Source organism: Gopherus evgoodei, chromosome 1 (genome assembly GCF_007399415.2).
Source record: "Gopherus evgoodei ecotype Sinaloan lineage chromosome 1, rGopEvg1_v1.p, whole genome shotgun sequence".
Classification (NCBI taxonomy): Eukaryota; Metazoa; Chordata; order Testudines; family Testudinidae; genus Gopherus; species Gopherus evgoodei.
The window spans coordinates 250,451,099-250,475,147 of NC_044322.1; the positions used below are offsets into that span (position 1 = coordinate 250,451,099).

Sequence of the window (24,049 nt, forward strand, 5' to 3'; positions counted from 1 at the left end):
TCTTTCCATGCCTTCAGCGGCTGAGCTGGTACCTTAACACTGGAACTATGACCCTGTTGCTATTGCATGACCAGGATGTGGGAGTGTGCATGCATGTCTCGCTCACAGTCCATTCTTGCATGAACTAGGCTTTCATCTTACCCCTTGCAAAGGCAGGCCATACAGAAAAGAACATCTTCCGTGTAATGGAGGAGAAGAAGAAAGTAGGTTGAACATTTTGATTTGGGTTATAAACTGAGGAGTAATTGTCATCCTTCCCCACCCCTTGACAAAGGGATCTTGGTGCTTGCTTGTAAGTGAAAAGATTAGGGAGAGTGCTTCAAGCAGTCTCTGGAGCAAATTACAGCTTCCTGATGAAGAGACCAAGAAAGAAGATGTCAGTTAAGCTAAAGCCAGGGACGCTCTAGAGCCAGGAGTGACTATAGAAAGAGCCACGCTCCACAAACCTGAAACATGTTGCCCATCTAAGCACCAAAGGAGTGGAGAGATGCTAAATGTCAGCTGCTCTTCCTAGGTGGTCCCCTAGAATCTCTTACAAAATCAGTGACTGTGGAGATTTCGGGGGATGGGAGGGTGTTAAATTCTATAAACCACAGAAAGGGTCTAAAAAATACAGTAGACCAGGGGTAACTTGTGTGACCTCTAGCTGAGTTGCCCTTGCAGACAGGAGTAATTAGCTCACCTCTAAAACGTTGCTTCTGTAACTGTTTTGGCAAGGCAGCAGCATTTACGGGATAGCTGCACATCGCCCCGTCAAGTCCTGGCTGTTGGCCGACATAGACAGACTGCTGAATCTGTAGTTTCTGGCTGCCATAGTGTATATCTCACCAGTTACTGTGTGGCAACTTTTGTCCTCTTGCTCCTCATCCTAACTGCACATACGTATATGCACAGTATATGTATAACCAGCCACCCTCTTATCCTATCCCTCAAGCTCCGGGTCCTTCAGAATGGCCTGCCCAGTGCACTAGTGTGTTACTTATCTATGCATCCATAAAATATGCTGCTGAATTTTGTGTTTTTAAGGTATTGTAAAGAATTTATTTTCATCTATTAGATCCTTGCTGTAGGGCACTGCACAACAATTTCCAAATGGAGAAACCAGCATACATATAGCCAGGCTAGTGTCAGATATTCACGCTTTTGAAGGTGACACTTCTACACATTTTGTGATAGTTGCTCACATTTGATGTTTTACCAAACAAGTTACTGTGTCATTACTGTTTGTAAAATGGCAGTAGCTGGTACACACCCAAGCAACAAGCAGGTCAGTAAAGCATCATTGTAAGTGGAGGCCTGGTTTAGTTAAGAACATGTTTAGATGTCACAGTGGGAAGCCCAGCCCTTACAACTGTGACTCGGCTTCATGTTGCAGATCCCTTGTTTCTTCTTCGAGTGATTGCTCACATCCATTCCAGTTAGGTGTGCGCGCCGCGCGTGCACGTTCGTCGGAAACTTTTTACCCTAGCAACTCCAGTGGGCCGGCAGGTCGCCCCCTGGAGTGGCGCCGCCATGGCGCCCAATATATATCCCTGCCGGCCCGCCCGCTCCTCAGTTCCTTCTTACCGCCGTGTCGGTCGTTGGAACTGTGGAGCGCGGCATAGCTGTCCTCCACGTCCCTAGCTCTCCTAGTTTCTATCGCTTGTTTATCGCTTATCTCTAGTTCTATAGATAGTTGTTAATTAGTATTGTTAAGTAGATAGTTTAGTAAATAGCTGTTAAGTAGTTCCTGGCCGGGGGGCTTAGCCCTTCCCGGCACCGGGCGCCAGGCTCATGCCTGTTTCGCCAGGCTTCAAGCAGTGTGCGGCCTGCAAGAAGCCCATGCCTACCAGCGATCCCCACGAAGCGTGCCTGAAGTGCCTCGGGGAATCGCACAGATCTGACAAGTGCCGCATCTGTAAGGCTTTTAAGCCGAGGACAAAAAAGGAGAGGGATCAGAGGCTCCGAACTCTCCTAATGGAGGCGGCACTTGACCCGTCGACTTCGCAGACCGTGGTTTCGGCACCGGCACCGGATCGCTCCGGCACCGAGAAGACTCCTCGGCACCGACCTTCTCCGGCACCGGAATCAGTGCCTAGGCCGTCGAAGTCTAATACTCCGGCCAGGCAGACCCGGCTTGAACGCCCGGCCTCGACATCGGCCGCGGCGCCGCCGACACCGTCAGCACCGTTGACTCCGGGCCCGGCGGGTCTGTTGAGTCCGGTGCCGCCGAGCTCCCCCATGAGATCTGGGGTTGAGATAATGGTCCCATCCACACCGGAGACCTTCGCCTCGGCTCGGGACCTTATTGCCCTGACGGAGCCTACTCGGCTGCCACCCCCCGGTTCCTCCGGTGCGGGTCACGTCCAGAGGCAAGCCCATGATGTCGGCACCGCCCTCGGACAGTCGTTCGCCATCCAGGCCCCGACGTCTTGGGCGCTCCAGATCCCGACGCCGCTCGCAGTCCCGGCACCGCTCCCCTCAGCGGTACCGGTCGCACTCGCGGCACCGGTCGGCATCGAGACGGTCGCGGTCAGGCTCCAGTCGACACCGGCACCGCGACTCCAGGAGCAGGTCCCGACGCTCCTCGCCGCACCGGTCGACCTCCCGGCACCGAGCTGGTGGCAGGTCCCGGTCCCGATCTCGCTCGACCTCCCGGCACCGAGCTGGTGGCAGGTCCCGGTCCCGGTCGATCTCCCGGCACCGAGCTGGTAGTAGGTCCCGGCACCGAAGCAGCGCCCGGCACCGTGACAGATCCCGGTCCCGAAGCAGCGCCCGGCACCGTGACAGATCCCGGTCCCGAAGCAGCGCCCGGCACCGTGACAGATCCCGGTCCCGAAGCAGCGCCCGGCACCGTGACAGATCCCGGTCCCGGCACCGTTATGACTCCCGGCACCGGTCCCCGGCACCGAGACGATCCTCCGTGCCGGCCCGCGCAGACCCGTACCATCCAGGGTCGGCCCCGCCGTGGCCCTCCAGGCAGCCGTCCGTGTCCTCCCAGACGGACAGCGGCTATGCGCTGGGCACCGACCGGCAGGCGGCGCTGTTTGCTGATCCGCCGCTGCACCAAGGCCCCCCACAGTGGGGATTCTGGACACCCTGGGCGTACCATCAGGCCCAGGGCCCCCAGCAGCTCCCTGCTAGGCCGGCGACTGCGGAGCGTAGGGCCCCTGAAGCCTCTTTGTCTCGCCCCCCTCCCTCCCCGGAAGGGGACGAAGGGTCCAAACAGCAGGACTCCGCTGCGGCTCCGGAGACAGAGGCGAGGGCTGAGGAAGACCCTCAGTTGGACACTATTGTGCCTGGGGTCTCATCATCCTCCTCCCCGGATGAGGCGGTGGCGGGTACCTCCTCCAACAGTCCCCCCCCGCTGGATCTCAGGGCGCACCAGGACCTCCTCAGGCGATTGGCTCAAAACCTGAGTCTGCAGGCAGAGGAGGTCTCGGAGATAGAGGACCCAATTGTTACCATCCTCTCTTCCGATGCTCCCACCAGGGTCGCCCTGCCGTTTATACGGACCATTCAGGCCAATGCCAATACTATCTGGCAGTCCCCGGCCTCCATCCCTCCGACAGCGAAAGGAGTCGAGAGGAAGTACATGGCCCCTTCTAAGGGGTACGAATATTTACATGTTCACCCGACTCCCGGTTCACTGGTAGTGCAATCGGTGAACGATAGGGAGCGTCACGGCCAGGAGGCTCCGGCCCCCAAATCCAGAGAAGCCAGGCGGATGGACCTCCTTGGCCGTAAGGTGTATTCGGCTGGGGCGCTGCAGCTCAGGGTCTCTAACCAACAGGCCCTGCTGAGCAGATACGCCTTTAACTCCTGGGTGGCAGTGGACAAATTTAAGGAGCTGCTGCCACAGGATGCTCGCCAAGAGTTCACGGCCATCTTGGACGAAGGCAAGAAGGTCGCGCGCACGGCCTTGCAAGCCTCCTTGGACGCTGCGGACTCGGCTGCCCGTACCCTCGCGTCAGGAGTTACGATGCGTCGCATCTCCTGGCTGCAGGTTTCCGGCCTTCCGCCAGAGCTCCAGCACACGATACAGGACCTTCCTTTCGAAGGCCAGGGCCTGTTTTCCGATAAGACAGACCCCAGACTTAAGAGTTTAAAGGACACCGGGTCATTGCGCGGTCCCTCGGGATGCACACCCCCGTGACACAGCGTAGACCCTTTAGGCCGCAGCAACAGCAGCACCGTCGGCCGTTTTCCCAGTTCCGCCAGCGGCAGGACCCTTACAGGCGCCGCGGCAGGAACGGGAGGCGCAGGCAGTCGGGGAACCAAGGGGGGCAGAACCAAGGCTCCTCAAAACCCCCGCCTGGTCCTAAGCCTTCATTTTGAAGGTGCGCTCGAGGGCGCAGTAACAGTTTCCCCTACGGATCCTTCCCCTCCGTTTTCCAACCGCCTTTCGTTTTTCCTCCCGGCGTGGTCCCAAATAACATCGGACCGCTGGGTCTTGAGCGTGGTGCAGACGGGGTACCGCCTGCAGTTTGTTTCGTTCCCTCCTTCCCGCCCTCCTTCCTCGTCCCTCTTCAGGGACCCCTCTCACGAGCAATTCCTTCGGCAGGAGGTGCGGACGCTCCTCAGCAAAGGAGCTATAGAGGCGGTTCCCGAAAACGAGAAAGGCAAGGGGTTTTATTCCCGCTATTTTCTGATCCCCAAGGCCAAGGGGGGCCTCAGGCCTATCCTCGACCTGCGAGAACTCAACAAATACCTCGTGAAGTTGAAGTTCCGCATGGTATCCCTGGGGACCATCATTCCATCCCTGGATCCGGGAGACTGGTACGCCGCCCTCGACATGCAGGACGCGTATTTCCACGTTGCCATTTGGCCACGCCACAGACGCTTCCTCCGCTTCGTTGTGGGGGCTCGTCATTATCAATTTGCGGTCCTCCCGTTTGGCCTGTCCACGGCCCCGAGGGTGTTTACAAAATGCATGGCAGTTGTCGTGGCGCATCTTCGGCGCAACCGTGTCCACGTGTTCCCTTATCTGGACGATTGGTTGATTCGGGGCACGTCGGAACAGCAGGTGTACAGCCATGTCCGCGTGATCACCGGCATGTTTGCGAGTCTGGGCCTCTTGATAAACACAGACAAGTCCACCCTGAGGCCCACTCAGAAGGTGGAATTTATCGGGGCCGTCCTGGACGCCACTGTGGGCAGGGCCTCGCTGCCTCGGCAGCGGTTCCAGACCATGGCGGCGATCGTTCAACGCTTGCGGTCAGCCCCGTTGACGTCAGTGAGGACATGTCTAACCCTGTTAGGCCACATGGCGGCGTGCACTTTTGTGACCGACTACGCTCGGCTCCGCATGAGGCCTCTCCAGCTGTGGCTTATCAGTCATTACAGACCAAGGCAACCGCTAGACATGTTAATCACAGTCCCCCAGAAGGTCTTAGATTCCCTCGGCTGGTGGGTGGACCAGTCCGTATTGTGTGCAGGTCTTCCCTTTCACCCGTCTCAGCCCTCGGTATCCCTGACAACGGATGCCTCAGATCTAGGCTGGGGGGCCCACCTAGGGACCCTGCGGACGCAGGGCCTATGGTCCCAGGAGGAGGTGGGGCTACATATCAACATGAGGGAGTTGAGAGCGGTCCGCCTTGCTTGCCAAACGTTTTGTCATCAGCTTCAGGGTCGTTGTGTAGCCGTGTTCACGGACAACACGACGACCATGTATTATATCAACAAGCAGGGCGGCACCAGGTCCTCCTCCCTGTGCCTCGAGGCGATACGACTCTGGGACTTTTGCGTAGCCCACTCCATTCACCTTAGGGCTTCCTTCCTTCCCGGAGTACGGAACACGCTGGCGGATCGATTGAGCAGATCCTTCCTGTCACACGAGTGGTCCCTTCGACCGGACGTCGCTCTCTCCATTTTCCGGAGGTGGGGTTATCCCCGGGTGGACCTCTTTGCGTCCAAGGGGAACAGGAAGTGCCAAGCGTTCTGCTCCTTTCAGGGCAGGGAGCCGGGGTCGATAGCGGATGCCTTCCTCATCCAGTGGTCGACCCACCTGTACTATGCGTTTCCTCCGTTCCCTCTGGTTCACAAGGTCCTCCTGAAGGTGCGCAGAGACAGGGCTCGTGTGATCATGGTGGCCCCGGCATGGCCCAGACAGCACTGGTACACCATGCTGCTAGACTTGGCCGTAGCCGACCCAGTTCCCCTGCCCCTTCATCCGGACCTGATTACCCAGGACCACGGGTCCCTCTGTCACCCAGACCTGCAGTCGCTGCACCTAGCGGCGTGGCTCCTGCGTGGCTAACTGGTTCCGAGCTGCGCTGCTCCACGCCTGTGAGAGAGGTGCTCTTGAGCAGCAGGAAACCATCCACAAGAGCCACATATTCGGCAAAATGGAAACGCTTCTCCTGTTGGTGCGTAGAGAGAAATCTCCGCCCTATGGAAGTTTCGGTATCCGAAATCTTAGATTATGTTTGGTCCCTCAAGAACATGGTCTGGCCTTATCGTCGTTGCGAGTCCATCTGGCAGCTATCTCCACCTTTCACCCGGGTGCGGACGGTCGCTCCGTTTTTTCTCACCCGACGGTGTCGAGATTCCTTAAGGGGCTGGAACGGTTATTCCCTAACGTCCGTCCCCCTGCTCCAACCTGGGATCTTAACCTGGTGTTGTCCCGGCTCATGGGGCCCCCCTTTGAGCCGTTAGCTACTTGCTCCCTGCTTTACCTCTCTTGGAAGGCTGCCTTTCTAGTAGCTATCACCTCAGCTAGACGGGTGTCGGAACTCCGAGCCCTTGTGGTGGACCCCCCATACACCGTCTTCCACAAAGACAAGGTGCAGCTTAGACCACACCCTGCCTTTCTACCCAAGGTGGTCTCAGCCTTCCACGTCAACCAAGAGATTTTCCTCCCGGTTTTTTTCCCAAAACCTCACTCCTCAGGCAGGGAGCAGCAGCTCCACTCGCTGGACGTCCGTAGAGCTCTCGCGTTCTACATAGAGAGGACCAAACCCTTCCGCAAATCCCCCCAGCTTTTCGTGGCGGTAGCGGACCGTATGAAAGGGCTTCCTATCTCCTCCCAGAGGTTATCCTCGTGGGTTACGTCCTGTATCAGGACCTGTTATGACTTGGCCCATGTCCCTACGGGCCGTGTGACTGCGCATTCTACCAGGGCGCAGGCGTCGTCGCTGGCTTTCCTGGCCCGTGTGCCCATCCAGGAAATCTGTCGGGCAGCGACCTGGTCATCGTTCCACACCTTTGCTTCCCACTACGCCCTGGTCCAGCAGTCGAGAGAGGATGCGGCCTTCGGAACTGCAGTGCTCCATGCCGCGACTTCTCACTCCGACCCCACCGCCTAGGTATGGCTTGGGAGTCACCTAACTGGAATGGATGTGAGCAATCACTCGAAGAAGAAAAGACGGTTACTCACCTTTGTAACTGTTGTTCTTCGAGATGTGTTGCTCACATCCATTCCACACCCGCCCTCCTTCCCCACTGTCGGAGTCGCCGGCAAGAAGGAACTGAGGAGCGGGCGGGCCGGCAGGGATATATATTGGGCGCCATGGCGGCGCCACTCCAGGGGGCGACCTGCCGGCCCACTGGAGTTGCTAGGGTAAAAAGTTTCCGACGAACGTGCACGCGCGGCGCGCACACCTAACTGGAATGGATGTGAGCAACACATCTCGAAGAACAACAGTTACAAAGGTGAGTAACCGTCTTTTCAGTAGGACAGAATGTCAATGTCATGCTTGGAAGACCAAGGAAGCAAAGAGTCTCTACTAGAAAAAGAGGAGAAGATCAAAATGTGTGTGGAAAATGTCAAGATGCCAGCTCACTGTTTCTTAGACTGTCATGATTAGTAGTGTTGTCATTTAAATGGTCCCAGGTAGGCTATGAAATGAGCACTGACATCTGTTTACATCATTATGGACCCAGAACTTTGGCATTGTGTGCATATAGTTTGCAGCATGACTACTGAGAATGTGTGCTCATTTGCAATAATTGAGCATTCAGCAACCCAGTTAAATGTCTAACATGTCATTTGAGCCTGCAGTTGTGCTAATTATATGCATAAATCCAAAAATGTGGCCCAGGTTTGTGCAGTCTGCCGGTGATTAAAGCTAGAAATGCCTTTAAAACAAAAAAGATTCTGCCTGAAGTTATGGAAAGACCTTGAAGCTGTGTAACCAACACCCACCCATAATAATTGAGATGGGATAAGGTGTAACATTTGAGGAAGTTATAGGAGTCTCTTGGTTTTTGTGAAATATAATTTAATAATGTAAATTAAAGGCCATCCTGCTGGGGCCTCATGCTCCCCTCTGGAATTAAATCTTTTTATGTGTAACGTTGTCAAATGCCTCTTTGGGTTTATAAATTCATGAATCTTCCCATCAGACTGATCCTGTAAGGCAGATTCTGGGCTCTGGAAAACAAGAACAAACTTTTTATGCATCTGTTATTCACATTATACTATCTGAGTACATCCAGGTCCTGGGTATCTGCACTGCAGTCTGGATTCCACCAAAATGTTTCTTCTAGAATGTTGCAGCTGCACAGAGTTAAACAGTTTCCAAATGGTCAACTCTCCCGGCTAGTCACCTCCTGGCAGGTCACCTCGTCTGACTTCAGGTCCCTCAAATGTCTTTGATTCTGCTACTAGGCAAGTTATTGTGGCAGAACATGAGATGGCAGTTTGCAACTAGCACACATCCTCCAAAATGTTGGTAACTGCAGTTCCTTTGTGATACCAATACTATATTGCAGCAATAGTCGAGCGTATCCATTAGAGCTTTCCCTGACACCCTCATTTAATGTCTCAAGCACATCTTGGTTGCAGAAGTGGAGACCCTAGTACTTCACGAGGCCAGTCCCTTAGTAGTGCCTTGAAAACCTTGCAGTGCCAGTGTCTGTGACAAAGCTTCCTCAAAGGCACAAAACCCCTTGACTGCTCGGACTCAAGTCTTGAAATGCCGGTTGAGCGTCTTCCCTGCTGATGCACCTCAAGAGCATCCTGTTGCAGAAACAATGAGTAAATGGTGCAGTTTAAAACTGTTTTCCCTTGTGTAGATTTTCTTTCTCTCTCTCTCTCTCAATATTTTAATGCATTCCAGCCCCATTTGAGGAGAATGAAGTGGAGGATGAGGTGGGCACAGAACCAGCAGATACAGAAGGGGAAGCAGGCGAAGATGGAGACACAGGTGCAGAGCTGGATGATGGTACGGTACCACAGTGCATCATTAAACCTTGTTCTGGAAGCAGAGTCATGTTGGGAAGCAGGTATCTTGTATAAGAGTGATCCAGTCAGAACAGATCTGTGTATGTGGGAGCTCAGTGCAGAAGAGAGAGAAAAGTGGGATTGAAGTGTGAGATGGAGCTGAAGAACTGCAGTGCCATGGATTCTGGAAGACATTGCTCTCAACCACTCTGTTAGAGGACCCAGTCTTATCATAGAATCTTAGGACTGGAAGGGACCTCAAGAGGTCATCTAGTCCAGTCCCCTGCCCTCATGGCAGGACTAAATATTATTTAGACCATCCTTGACAGGTATTTGTCCAACCTGCTTTTAAAAATCTCCAATGGTGGAGATTCCACAACCTCCCTAGGCAATTTATTCCAGTGTTTGACCATCTTGACAGAAAGTTTTTCTTAATGTCCAACCTAAACCTCCCTTGCTGCAATTTAAGCCCATTGCCTCTTGTCCTATCCTCAGCAGTTAAGAACAATTTTTCTCCCTCCTCTTTGTAACGATTGAAGTCCTTACTCTCATTATAATCTTTCTGAATGAAAGAAGCAAGTGTTCATGTGGGAAAAGGCTGTAGGACTGACTCTAAAGCCTTCTCTTGCCAGCATGAAAGAAACTGCACATATTGGGAGATGTAGGAAAATTTCCAGCATAACTGTGGAAAGTATGAAACAAACTAGGGAACTTATTTGTATCACCATTAGTAACTAGTTAAGTGACCCCAGTTAGCATGTCATGAAGGAATAGAAGAGTTAGGTGCTGGGGTAGGAAGAGTAATAGAAAGATTTAGGAAATAGATGGCTGTCCTTATGGGCTTGCATCCAAGATTGTTTCCTATCTCTGTCATCTCTTTTTTTTCCCCAGATCAAAGGTGGTCAGATGCCACCCCATCTGATGAAGAAGATGAGTGTCACTTACCTCAAGGGGACGTGGAAGAGCCAGAATTGAAAGTCTCTGAGGATGAGGGTGAGCGAGAGGCCACTGCTCCCTGCAGTCTGATAGAAGGTAAATACTTAATCTCTGCATCTTGCAGTCCAGAAAGGCTGATCATTTCTTTGAATTGTCAGACTGGGCTATTGGTGAAAGCAATCTCTTCAGTTACATTTGAACCATGCCAATACTCTCAATACCTTGCATGTGTTTGCATTTGTGTTCTGAGAAAGGTGTTGATACCATAAGCTACATCTTCCCAAAGCATTAGGGAACCCACAGAATCAGTTTTTCCCTCTTCCAGATCCCTATGGGTGCTTTTGGGCTAACTGCCTTTGTCATACGGGTCACATACAGATACTCAGACTCCAGAGGGCTCATCTAGAATATAAAGGGCTAGTGATTTGTTCACTGCTTCCTGTACTTCACATGGATTTAGAATGTTAAAGGGCTCATTTGTGGGGGGTTTAATGCACTCTCCATTTTCCCTAGATCCATGCAAACCCTCCACCCCCATCTGGTCACCCAACGAGACCACTGTTCCTCTGTCCCCAGTTGGTAGTCCCAGTGCAGAACAAATAGAGGTAAGAGTTCCTGGTGCTCTTCAAAGTTATGTTGATACCGATTAAGGGACTGTACTCTAGATTAGTAGAACAGCTTGTATGACTGAGAGTGATAATTTTAGCTCTTTTTTCTTATCTAGATAATGTACATTGTCTTCTGACTTCTTGAGACCTAGTTTCATTTAGATTTTAAAAGAAAATAAGCCACTTTTTTTTCCTCTGAAGAAATTCACAGTGCCATAGCTGAGAAGTAGCACAAGTCTCTAACTCTAGAGGCAAAGAAAAAGTTATTGGGGACCCTCAGTGGGCCTGTGTAGCAAGCAGGAGTTAGGTATCATACATATATACAACAGCAAAATAGTCATTGTCCAGTCCCTGCTTGAGTCTGCTCAGTCCCTCTGAGTTCCCTCCCCAGCAGTGCCCTGTCAGATTCATTTGTGTGTAAGATGAGTGAAGACAAAGGTAATAATTGAGACACCCCAGGTTTATGTTTTACTCTTTTCACTGCCATTTCATTTAGAAAAATCAGTTTCCCATGCTACTGCTGTGTAGAAACAGGCAACAAGAGCTTCTCTCATGATGATTGAATGTGAATATAGCAGAACTCTTAGGTTTGGAAAATCTTTCTTAGTGACGTGGGACACTAAAAATGTTGAAATCATCATTCCCTGTTTCCATTTTTTAGTATTTTATTTTTAACTGCTATGTCCTTTGTTTTTGTGATTATTTACTTACTAAATTGCCAGTGCAGTTTGATTTCGATTCTCTAACCTATACTTAAATTGTGAGATCAGGCAGATTTGCTGACAGCATTCATACTGGAAGGGAATGGAGTGATTTCCTCTTGTCACTTTTAATGGTGCTATCAGACACATTTATTATTTGTTTTATAGTAATGCTGCAGTCAGGATCCAGGGCTATTTTGTGGTAGGTGCTGTCCAGGCATACAGGTAGACAAGGACTCTGCCCTGGAGATCTTGCATTGAAAATAACATTTTCTGCAGCTGACACTCTCCAGACAGTAAATCTGTATGGGGAAATGTCAACGGCTTAAACTCTTTCACATAATACGTTGCCTGGATGACATAGCTGTCTAGTGGCAGCAGGTCCAAGTGAAATCCAAGACTCCTCAGATGTTTAAGGATTGGGAGCTCTGCAGCACCCAGGTAAGGAATGCCTCATGCCTTTGAGAAACAACTCTACCCTACCCTAGCCAGCTCTGGCCAAAATGTAGAATAGGTCTGGAAGAACCTTCCTCTGATGGGGGGGCCACTCAGAGGTGGGAAGGGGTAAAGTGAAATTGGGTATTCTGAAGTGTACTTTCCTTCTCTTTCCAAAATTAAATGTGTCGTTTCAACTTGCGTAATAGACAGCTTACAGAGTGGAATAATATCTGATGAAAGATCCCAACTGGTTTCCATGCACTGGAAAAGGATGCCAAATTTCATATATTGAAGCTTAAGTTATCACTCCCTTATTCCTGAAAGCCTGAGGCATGGAGCGGTATTCTAAATCCCTCTGAAGGTGCTTAGGGACCATTAATAATCATTTCTTTTGTTTCTGTATTTCCATAGAAGGCAAAGGATCCCCTCACGGCACTGCCCTGCATGGACAAATCTCCAGAAACACGCTTTTTTCCTGAACCATTCCTCCTTGAAGAAAGTCCAAAAGATGAAATCCGTGAAGATCAGAAAGTTAAAAGCCCTTCTGTCTCTCTCTCTCCAATACGGTCCCAACCAGTTGCATTGCCAGAAGCCATCACACCTACATCACCAGTGCAGTCTCAGACTTCATCCTCCCCCTCTGCCCAGTTGCCTATCTGTTCCCAGCCTTTGCCATCTGCTGAAGCATCCATTCCATCTCCAGTGGGACCTCCAGTGTGCTTTCAGCCCGTACCAGCCTTAACATCCACCCCTCTGGCCCAACTTGCCCTAAAGAGCCAAGATAATGAGGTGGAAAAATTGAGGAGCCCTACTACTGCAGAAGAAGCCCTGAAACGGAATAACCTCGTAGAAGAGTTCTGGATGAAGAGTGCTGAAATCCGGAGGAGTCTGGGGCTTACTCCAGTGAAGAGAAGCAAAGGGTCAGAGCCTAGCTTCACTGTCTCAGCCCTTGAGTCAGCTCCACTGAGTGTTTCAGAGGAGAAGGGGATCCATCTTCTAAAACCCCAGCCTGCCCCAAGAAGGCTGATCATGTCCAAACTAGACAGTGAGCAGATGTCTCTGCTGACTCCAAAATCTCCCTCAGACAAAGAGCTGAAGAGTTCCAATGAAGTAAAGAGAGACTTATCCAGCAGCTCTGGATTGGGTCTGCATGGGAGCTCATCCAACATGAGGACATTGGCCAGCCAGAGCTTCAATACTTCCGACTCCACTATGCTCACTCCACCATCAAGCCCTCCCCCACCACCTCCTCAAAATGAAGCACCAGCAACTTTGCGTAGAAAGAGACATCAGACAATTTGGCTGAATGAGACAGAGTCTAAGCCAGCACCAACACCAACACCTCCTGCACCCTCACCTGATGAGCACAACCCTCCTGCCAAAGAGTCTACCCAGGTCTCAAAAGAAGAAGTGCGGAAGTCATTTGTGGAGAGTGTGGATGAGATTCCATTTGCTGATGATGTGGAAGACACTTACGATGAGAGAACTGAGAATACAAGTCTTCATGAGAAGTTCTTTACACCTCCTACCAGTAGGCAAAGGCCAGAGAAGCCTCTTCACCTGCCATTGGTCAAAGAGAATGGTGGACCACCATCAATGGAAGGAGGAGCGAACCAAAGAAAGAGAGTGCTGCCTCAAATCTCTCCAGAAGCCAAGGAGCTAGCTGAGGAAAGAATGAGAGCCAGAGAGAAGTCTGTAAAGAGTCAGGCATTGCGGGATGCCATGGCTAAGCAGTTGTGTAAGATGAAAGATCTGGAGGCAGCTGCAGCTGCTGGGGCCACCAAGGCACGAAAAGCCTCCTCCATGCCCTTGAAGTCCAAAGAGAGGGTTTTTGAGTCCTCAGCACATTTGGCCATGAAAGTACCGGAGGGCCCCACACTGAAACATGATGCTGCTAATGAAAAGTTCCTCTCCCCCCCTGCTGACATTGCGGGGCCCGAAGGGTCCGTCACCTCCTCAGATTGCTCCAGTGGGAAAAGTAAGAAAAGGACTTCTCTCTTCTCCCCTCGTAAGAACAAAAAGGAGAAGAAATCCAAGAATGACAGCCGGCTTTCTGACAAATCCAGTGGCCTGGCCGAGGAAGCCACCAAGCCCAGATCATTGTGGAAGTCTGTTTTCTCTGGATATAAGAAAGACAAGAAGAAAAAGACTGATAACAAATCCTGCCCTAGCACTCCCTCAAGCGGTGCCACAGTTGACTCTGGGAAGCACAAGGTCTCTCCAATGGTTAGAGCAGCAGGTATAGTACCCTGTCTGCACACTGTACTTTCACTGCAACTGGAAAGCTTCTGAAATGAAGTAGTCCCAGCTTGCTACTCCAGGGCTGGTCTACGCTACGGGGGAAAATCGATCTTAGATATGCAACCTCAGCTACATGAAAAACGTAGCTGAAGTCGAAGTATCTAAGATCGAATTACTCACCGTCCTCACGGCGCAGGATCGATATCCGCGGCTCCCCCTGTCGATTCCGCAACTCCTTTCGGGTTGGTGGAGTTACGGAATCGATATAAGCACGTTCGGGGATCGATATATCGCGTCTAGGTGAGACGCGATATATCGATCCCCGAGCAATCGATTGCTACCCGCTGATACGGTGAGTAGTGAAGATGTACCCCCACACTGTTATACCTCTGAGTCACTCTCCTTTGCCTAACACGCAAACCAGGATTACCCTTGAGAATAATGGGATTAGAACTGTGCACACGTTTGTTTATAAAATATGTAGCATATCTGTGGGAGAAACAGATTGTCAAATAGCAAATTTGGCACATTTCTGTTCATTACATATGTACTAGCCTACAGAACTAGTCATTTTTCTGCTTTAACCTGACTCAAAAGAGGAGTTTGCCACGTCTCAGACTTGTTTTAACTCCCACCCTGGCTCCCTGCTTTGACCATCAGTTCACTTCCCTTCAATCTGCCATGACAGATTATGCAATGTTTATAGAGACTAACATAAATGTCCCTTCATTAATTAAAAGGTAAATGGGTGCTCAAGGGCATGGAGGTATAGTTACTTCCCCTCCTCTTTGCTCCCTGTGTAACTTGGGACCTGCCAGCTTTTCACTGCTCTAAAAAGGAGGGATCATGGGATCAATCATAGATCTGCCATTTGCCATCGGGTCCACTCAGAGCACTTTGGTGACAACTTGAGACTCTTGAGACATATTAAAGCAGTTTTCTGTAAACATGGGCCAAAGCACAGGAACCTGTCATTTCTTTTGACTCGTACAAAAGTGGAGCTGGCCAAAATGACTTAATCTCTGCTGCTGTCATCCAAATGCTCAGCCTCTTTGTAGGAATGTTGACCTGGCTGGCGGGAAAGGAAGCTGTGCTTACCATGTTCAACATCATTCTCAAATGTGCCTGCTTCAGAAGGTGGTGCTTCATTAGAAGGAAATCCCACAGTCTGTGATTCCACACTCTGGTGTCGCTTTGTGGAGCGGTGCTTTTGGGAGCACGATATTCCCAGATATCTCAGCAGTGACGTGTGACTGTGATAATTGTTTCAGAAGTGTAAGTCAAACAGGAGCAAGGCCAAGCTCAAAAGTATCTGCAGAGACAGAGAAACACAATAGTAGTGACTACTCTTCTAAACCTGTCATCCTATTTTCTTTTTTTTTTGTCTGTTTTCTCAGATTTGCAGCTCCGTCGACACTTGAGTTTCTCAGAGGACTCTGACCTCTCCAGTGATGACGTTCTCGAACGATCTTCTCAGAAATCCAAGCGAGAGGTAGGAAGACCATTTAGACAGAACTGTCCTCATACAGATCACAGACTCAGAACGACAACAACATTTGCCAGGATTAACTTTATCATTCTTACTGTTTTTGCTGCGGATAGTGTTAGTATAAGATTGGTTGAATAATAAATCTGAAATCAGCCAGTCAGTTTCAACAATGAGCCAGATTCCCTACTGGCATTGTACAGAGGTCCTGTTGTCACTGCCTTGTGCACAGGCATTATGTGTGTATCGCTTTGTTCTGAGGGTAGGATATTTTTGTCCCTCTAGAAAACATGCTCGCAATCTCTGGCAATGGGAATTTCATGTCTCAAGAGTAAATTTTACTGGCTGTAACGTTACTACAGTAATGTGCCATTGGGACGTTCTTCACTTCATGATAAAGATCTGGTTTTAGGATATTGTTGTGCCAACCTGTTCAATAGGTTGATCTGTTGGAGTTCGAGGCAAACTGCATACAGGTATGTTACTGTGCATTCAGCAAAGGCATAAGCAAGACAGAGTATCCAGAGAGGAGTAAACTGCAGGTTTGTGGTTCTGCCGCATGGCATATGTGTGCGTATTTCCCTATATATTCGCTATACCTTAGCGTTCTTCTGGCTGGAAAGGGAGATCCTGTGCCTATTCCTCTCCCATTTTGTCCCTGCTCCCTTTGACGGATTTATGGCAATTAGCAGAGTCTCTGTGAATATAAGCAGTGACTGCAAAACTGGAATAGGAAGAAGGCATGTTGGATACATGGGGATTTGAGCGTAGGGCTGTTGCTCATCATGCAGGTAAGGGCTGGGTGTCCACTCAGCTTCTTGAGAGAAAGAAGTGTCTGCTTACTCATGAGCAGCCTCCTCTGGCTAGTGCTGTAGAGTTCTGGAGCGAGCCACATTGACCCCTCCCCAGCCAAATGCAACTACACAGTGAAATGGGACTCTAAGGGAAGTAGAAAAGTAAAGAGAAAGTGGAAGGAGCTTCTGCTGGCCCCCACAAACACTGGAAAAAAGAAACCTGTCATTTTGCTGGGATCAGGGTATACCTATGGGCAAGAGACCTGGCAGGAACTGAGGGGCCCCTGCTTTTTATTTCTGTCTATCTAGTGTATTCATCACATAATGAAGTAGGTGGCCATGTTTTCATAGTTTCATTTGATCAGGGGAAAAAATAAAGTAAAAACAGAACAAGTGAAAGATTTAAAAAAATTACAGTGGATGCTGAAGTGGAGAGAAACCTGCAGCTATCGGAGGGGTTCCTGGATGTGCTCTGCAGGTTTGAGGTGTGATGATTGGGTACGGCCTTCTCACCCACAGTACCATGACCCTCAGCTCAAGCATGCACTGGAAAGAGAGAAGTGAGTTCTCTCTGGTCCCCACTTTCTCCCCTTGTGCCTGGCTCCCAGGGTATGTCAGCACTTCATGCTGGAGGTGTAATTTCCAGTTTGAGGAGACATACCTGTGCTAACTGTGATCCCGCTACTGTGCTAAAAATGTAATTGTTGCCATGGTGACTGGAGAAGCTAGCCGTTGGAATTTGTACCTAGCATCTGGGATGGGATTGTCCACCTCCATCTCATGAACAAAAGGAGCCTCAGAGGGCAGTATTACTCTCCACTCTAATGGTGAGCATCTCCCCCACCTTTCACCAAGCCTGGAGAAATCAATGGCAAATGCCAGGTTAGGGCAGATGTCTGGTTCAGCTTTTGAAGGTCTCAGCTGATTGGGGAGGTTGTGGAGCAGTGCAAGTGGAAATACAGCAGAAGATAATTTCCACTTGTATTTTTAACTATGATAAGATAAAATGTAGTTTGAGCAACTAACAAAAATTCTCATAAACATGGCAAGCAGAGGGATTGCTGTACTAAAGTGAATGGAACTCGTCCTCACTTAGTTAAACTTCTTTAAGCTTCCCTCCCCGGTTCATATATATATGTAGTCACCTTCTCTGAGAGGAGGGTTTTACTCTGGGAACTGTTCTTTATATTGGACCCCTTTCTTCTCTTCCTTCTTTGCTTGCCCTCGAGGTGTTTCATGACAAGTTCCGCATTGCATCTGAGATGCAGAAGGAGGAGGTACCTGGGGAAGCAGAAAGAGATGCAGTATGTGGGGGTTCAGATAAGAGCTGTGATGCTGTCATTCCTGTCCAGCTTGTGAACTTTTGGCAGTAGGACTTCAATAAGCACCATGTATGTTCTCAAAGTTGGAGGTGCTCTAAATACTCACTCCTTTTCTCTGGCACCTCCATGCTGAGCAACTTTGATATAGATTGGCTTTTGCAAAAGAGATGCTGGCCACTAAGTATTCCACAGCCTGGGGATGTTATAGATGGCCTGGAATTCTTCCTGATACCCAGCAAAATATTGTTCTTCCTTTTAAATTTCTCAGCTATTTTACATAAGCAGCAAGATTTCCAGGGTATGGTTTTCTTGTCTCATTTTCTCCATTTGCTGTGGCTGCGTCACACTTAAGGATCTCTTCTTTGCTCAGTGCCCGCCTTTGCTTTCCAGGAACAGTAATTGGGAGCGTGTGCACTCATCCAGAGGGAACAGACCACAGACACGTCAGCCATTTGATTCATAACAACTGTGTCTAGGGGTGTAAAACATTTACACCACACCCTGGCAAGTCTCGCTGCAGAAGGAATTGCATCCAGGATGTGGCTGGCAAAAGGGCAGCACTGACTATTGAGTTTGTGCCTTTTAATTACAGCCCATGTCAACTGCTTATTTCCTCCATTATGGGGAAAAAGAGGCTTCCTTCATGCCACATAACTTTTATCTGAACCCTTTCAAAGTTAAAATCCAGCTGATGTTGCTTTTGTGGTTGTTTTGTTGAACTTGCTTCCCAGAGGGCTTGGCCCATTTAGCCTGCCCATCCTAGCATTAGCAATCAGCAGTGAATTAACTTTGTGTGGCTTGGTGTGTTGCCTTTCAACAAACGTTTCCTGTAAAGAATGTTCGTGTAGTTCCCTGTGGGGTGTACGCTAATAGGTGTGTGTGCACATGTGTGAGAGAGAGAGAATGTACAGAATGTAGTGTGGTGATCAGAGATACATGTCTCCTGCTGCAGATAGTTCGCTGAATATTAAAATTTGCATACATGTTCAAATTGTTTCTCAGCTTTCCATTCATGATTGTTTTAATTAAATGAATATTCTGCAAAAATGCTGGATGCTGGTGCTTTGCCCAGGGCGTGTTACAGTGCGCTCTGTACCTCATCGCACAATGGAAATTCACTTCACCTAGGAACACTGGGCAGTACAATCATTTCTCCTTAAGGGGGTAATGGAGCTAAGGGTACATCTGCGCAGCAGCTGGCCTCATGCTTCGCAGCACGGGTAGACAGACGCACACTAGCTCTGCTTGAGTTAGCACACTAAAAATAGAAGTGTGGTTGTGGTGGCTCAGGCCAGTGGCTCAGGAACAGTCCCACCTAAGCCCCTAGGCTGTCCCGTCTAGCCTGAACTGTCGCCTGTGCTGCTGCAACCACACTGCTATTTTTAGTGTGCGAGTTTGAGCAGTGGTAGTGTGTGCTTGTCTACCTCGAGCACAGCTAACATGTCTGTCTCCCAGCTGCTGCGTGGACATAGCCTTAGCATGCCACTCTTGAATCGGTAAGGTAGTAACTTTTTTTTTTAATTGAGTTGAAATTACAAGACGGAGGGGCCAGAGCAGAGTGTTCAGCTATTACTGACTTGTAGCACAGCTCCTTACTGAGCCACTGCTGCAGCAGAACGTTTCCAACACCATGCAGCACTCTGAGTCAGTACTGGCTTAGTGAAGAGTATCTCCATTTCAGCACTCTTGGAGGAGTCCCATTCAGGTAGAAAGTAAGAGCCTCCATTAGCTTGTGAGACGCAACACACTCAGAGCCCCAGGTAATGTTCCTGCAGGTTACAAAGCAATGAGCGAGGCCATGGTGGTGGAACTCAGAACTTATTTTTAATTAGTAAGCAAAGGCCAGGTCAAAGCCATAAAAGCACCAGAACTTGTGAGAAAAAAGGTGGTGGAGCAGAAAGTAGATGAGAGGGAATGCGAGTGAGTCAGCACATGATCTTGCTGCCACTCTGAACGTTGAACAAGCAGACACCAGAGTGAGTCCCACCAGGATGCAGGGTTTAGGCTTTGTGACAAAGGCAAAACCGATGGACAAGATAACACTGTATAGAGAGCAGTATAGTGAGATATCTGAAAGGGCTTCTTCACCAAGAGATTCATTAATATATATAATGGTCTGCTGTCTTAGGTGCTGTACAGATGTATAACTACCTCAGTGGATCCTCATCTCTAATTGGGGTTCCCAGCTACATATCTATCAGTCTTATTTTTGGATAGATCTGTTGAAAGTTTTGTGTTCCTGGCAAGAAACATCGAGTGGACTGGGTGAATCTAGGGTTCTCACAAGCCAAATCTTTCTTTCTAAAAGAACTCAATCATATGCATGTGGATTTTTTTTAAGATGCCATATATGATTGGCTGAGTTGGTTCAGATCAAAACAGAACCAACCCAAACCATTTTTCCAAAGCTTGAAAATTTTTCCAAAATTTTGTTTATCCACATATCTACATATACTTATTGCCAGAACAGAAAAGGGGATCTCCTGGATGACTGGTTTTCCAAAGAGGCTCCTCAGCTGGAATTGCCTTCAGGAGAGTGCTGGTAAATGGATTTCTGAGTAGAGATTTTCCATTGTGCGTAATCAGGCTGTGCCAGGTTCACCATTTGTACAATTTTATGTTGCATTTAAAAACAGCTTTGTTTGTGTTACTGTGCATTTGTTTTCAATGTTGAACTGATTTTGCTCCATTTTGTGTGTTTTTATTTTTTTCCCGTTACCATTCCCATTTTAAAGTCGATTTATGTACCACACGCCCTGGCATTCAAGAGATCATACTCGTCAAAGGTAGTGTCTCCATTGCTGGCCATTGTTGCATGCATGCCCATTTATTAACCCATCATATCCATACCTTGCTCCCAGTCCTCCCACCACATCTGCACTAACACCACAACCCCTGACTCTGCATGAGTGAGATGTTAGCAAACGTTGGCAACGGAACCTTCCTCGAGATCATCTACAGAAAATAGACAAACCCCAAACCTTTCTGACTTGTTAGGCTGCATGCAATGATCAGTGCACCTCAGAAGTCCAAAAGGGGGACTTTTAATCAATCTATAGGACAGTTTGGTGTTGCAGATGCATTAAGAACCCTTAGCTTCAAAGCAGGCTGATTTGTTAAGTGTACTGTACGTGTGTGTTTAAAAAAACAACCCTCCCCATTTGAAAAAGAATAAATGATCCTGTGTTAGTTTCCAAAGTCTTTTGAAACACACTAGGAGAAACCATGAAATCAGAATGAAACTATCCCAGGTTGTTGCATTAGTTTTTGCAGAATGGGAGTATCTCTGTTTCCTACACTCCATCCCTGCCCCCAAACCTCGCCTGTGTCACAGGAGTGTCTGGTGGGATCTGAAACCCGCACCCCTCAGGTATTTTGCTTTCTAACGGGGGTAGCATTATGTGCAGAAGAATGAAGAAGCAACGCATTAACTCCTTTCCCTTGGCAGATATGATGGTGCCTCCATGTAATCCCATGTCAAAAGCTTGGGATAGAGCTGCTGCCCTTTGGCTTTAAAACTCCACTGAAGATCACACTAAACTATCCCAGATACTGGTTGCCAAGACCAATCTTACAACGATGAGCTGCTCAGTTGGGACTTGCAAAAGAATAGTGATGTTAACTAGATTTAGAAAAAAGAAATTCAGGTCTCCCTTTCCCAACATTTTGTCCGTTAAACTGAGCGGCATCTCTGTCCACAACTGGGTTTGATTATGAAGAGGCAGTTGCCTCTTTCCGGTTGTCCCTTAAACTTTGAATCTGTGTATATGAGGAGGAAAGGTGCTTTTTTCAATCAAGTGAGCTCTGTCAGGTTAGCTTGACATAATTGTGAGGCCCTGTTAACATCTTTAAAGTCACATAAGTTTGTGCCCACCTAGGCTACAATGCAGGTGATACAGGTCTAACATAATGACTGAAAAGATATTAAACTGTGTCTATCCTGGTATTAAGAGGGCTTTCCTGTCAGGTTAAGCTAACTCGACTGAGTTAAGTTTTCTGAAAAAGAACCTTCTTTCCCCTGTAGTTATAGCCTTTCCTTGACATGATTTCTTGTAGTTTCTTTTTTCACTGGCTCGCTGTGATGGTGGTGGTTATGACAGTCCCTTCCCTCCTCCTTTACGTGTAGGTTTTGTCTATGCACACAGAAATTACAGTGATTTAACTAAGGACTTGTCTACACAGAGAAGTTTTACCAGCTATAAAACTGATATATCAGTATAACTCCTCTATGTGGACCTATATTCCAAATAAAGAGTGGCTTTTTTCCATTTAGCTTAAAACCCTTCCAAAGCAACATTAGATAAACTGAAAAAGGCACTCTTACACTGGAATAAGAATGACCATGTGTGGGAGATACTGATATAAGCGAAGGTGTAACTCTAAAACAGTATAATTATATCAGTACAACTTTCCCTTGTAGACAAGCCCTTAGCCTTTTTCTAAATTAAGTCAGTGCAGCCTCCGTACGTAGACACTTTTAAATTGATTTCAGAGTGTCCAAACAAAAGGGTTGTACCAATTAGTTAAATGGGTGCAATTTTTGTGCTTAGACTGGGTCTAAGATTCTATATACCAGCTAAAGCCAGGACTGGGATGCTGTATAAAATCACAGCTTTGCAGTTGAGCTATACACTCCTTCATGCTGTATTGATCCTGACGCTGTCACTTGCTGCTCTGTGAACACCTGTGCAGATGGAACAGCTTGACAAAGTTGTGGGAATGAAGGATCACATCACTTGTGAGGTTAATGGAAAGAGGAGTGTCTTCTTTCCCCCGTGCTCTTCTTCGTGGTATGTGAAATCTGCTCTTGTTTTCCTTTCTGCAGAGAGCCTACACTGAGGAGGAGCTGAACGCCAAACTGACCAGGCGAGTGCAAAAAGCTGCCCGGCGACAAGCCAAGCAGGAGGAACTAAAGAGGTTACACAGAGCGCAGGTAGTACCTCTGGTAGTATCTTTTTGCCCTGACAGGAAATACACTCTGCCATCCAGGAAAACCATGTTATCCTGACACTCAGCAGGATGTGCAAGAGAAGGCTGTTTAGCCAGATTTTATTGATTACTTTCTTGTATTTCAACAAGATTGCTGCTGTTCCATCATGTTGGGTGCCTCATCACAAATGTGCCAGGAGTTGCTCAAAGCTTTCATGATAGTGCAGAGCAAGGAAACACCTGCATAGTCAGAGCTACTATCATTGAGCAATAGCCATTGTTAATCGAATGGAATAACAGATCTCCCGGAATAACATGCGATGCAGCTATGCCACTGATGATTGTATAAGCCACAGATGTTACAGTGGGATTTTGCTGCAATATGTGTACCAGATGGACGTTTTATTGTCAGAGGCACCTTTGGAATGGGTGGTGGGTGTCCTTTCTAGGTGGTGGTGGGAGTTATATGAAACTTGTTGGCCAGTTGTGCTCTCTCACTGAGAAAAGGGCCCACCTAACCAAACAGCACCACCTCTTGTCTTGGGGGTTGGGAGTCTTAGACAGAAAATGGAACATCATGGGATTGCTTGCAAAACTAGGGCAAAGCATACATCTCTCTCCTGATTAGACACCTACTTCGGAAGCATTGCATGGGGAGCAGCTTTTTGGAATTGCTGGGAGACTGGGGAGCCATCATTCTGGGCTGGATAATTTGGAGTACTGGAACAGTTCCTGATAATAGTGTTCCTCCCTTCCCTTCCTGAACAGATCATCCAACGGCAGCTGGAGCAGGTAGAAGAGAAGCAGAGGCAGCTGGAGGAAAGGGGGGTTGCAGTGGAGAAGGCCCTTAGAGGAGAAGCAGGTACCTTAAATTTTTTTTTTTTTAATGTTTGCTGACTAAATGCCCATACAGTAGTTCGTAACAATTTGTAGTTTAGGGTGAGGGGGTCCTCTCTGAACTGAAAGTGGAATAGTTTAAGCTGGGCTCAGATCATGAATTAATTCCCCTTTTCCCAGCAGAATTTTGAGGCCCTGTTATCCCTGAAGTTCTTCTAACTCTGGGGCTTCTCTCATGAGAGAAGTCCCCAGAGCAGTTGTCTTTGCTCTGGGCTCAGGAAATGCCTACCCACTATTCATTGAAAGCTATTGTATAAAAGCTAGGTGTTTCTATTATTATTTGGTGGTGGAACAAAAGTGGAATATTAATTACATCATAGAGAAATTGCACAGGGGTTACCCAGCTGGAATTCACTTAGGTTACCCAGCAAGGAGAGCCCAGTTTGCAGGATAAGAAAATCACTGTGAAATGACATCTGTTTTTCCTGCATTGTATTGGATCATCAAAGTTAGTGTCCACACAAGAGACCATCACAGAACTGTCCCAGCAAGTACCTTCTCCTCACTGCGCAGCCCAGACACCAATAACCTCTCACTCGAGCTGTATGGAGC

General features: G+C 48.5%; 1 protein-coding gene across 1 annotated transcript in view; it reads left to right on the forward strand.

The window, feature by feature from the left end:
* The window catches only part of MICAL3 (microtubule associated monooxygenase, calponin and LIM domain containing 3), a 180,837-nt gene that overhangs the window by 124,042 nt on the left and 32,746 nt on the right, over nucleotides 1–24,049 (forward strand). The window contains exons 31-37 of the mRNA XM_030549239.1: nucleotides 9,042–9,146; nucleotides 10,037–10,177; nucleotides 10,595–10,686; nucleotides 12,240–14,067; nucleotides 15,467–15,561; nucleotides 22,497–22,604; nucleotides 23,369–23,462. Of these exons, the coding sequence (XP_030405099.1) occupies nucleotides 9,042–9,146; nucleotides 10,037–10,177; nucleotides 10,595–10,686; nucleotides 12,240–14,067; nucleotides 15,467–15,561; nucleotides 22,497–22,604; nucleotides 23,369–23,462 (2,463 nt within the window). The remainder of the gene's footprint in view (nucleotides 1–9,041; nucleotides 9,147–10,036; nucleotides 10,178–10,594; nucleotides 10,687–12,239; nucleotides 14,068–15,466; nucleotides 15,562–22,496; nucleotides 22,605–23,368; nucleotides 23,463–24,049) is intronic.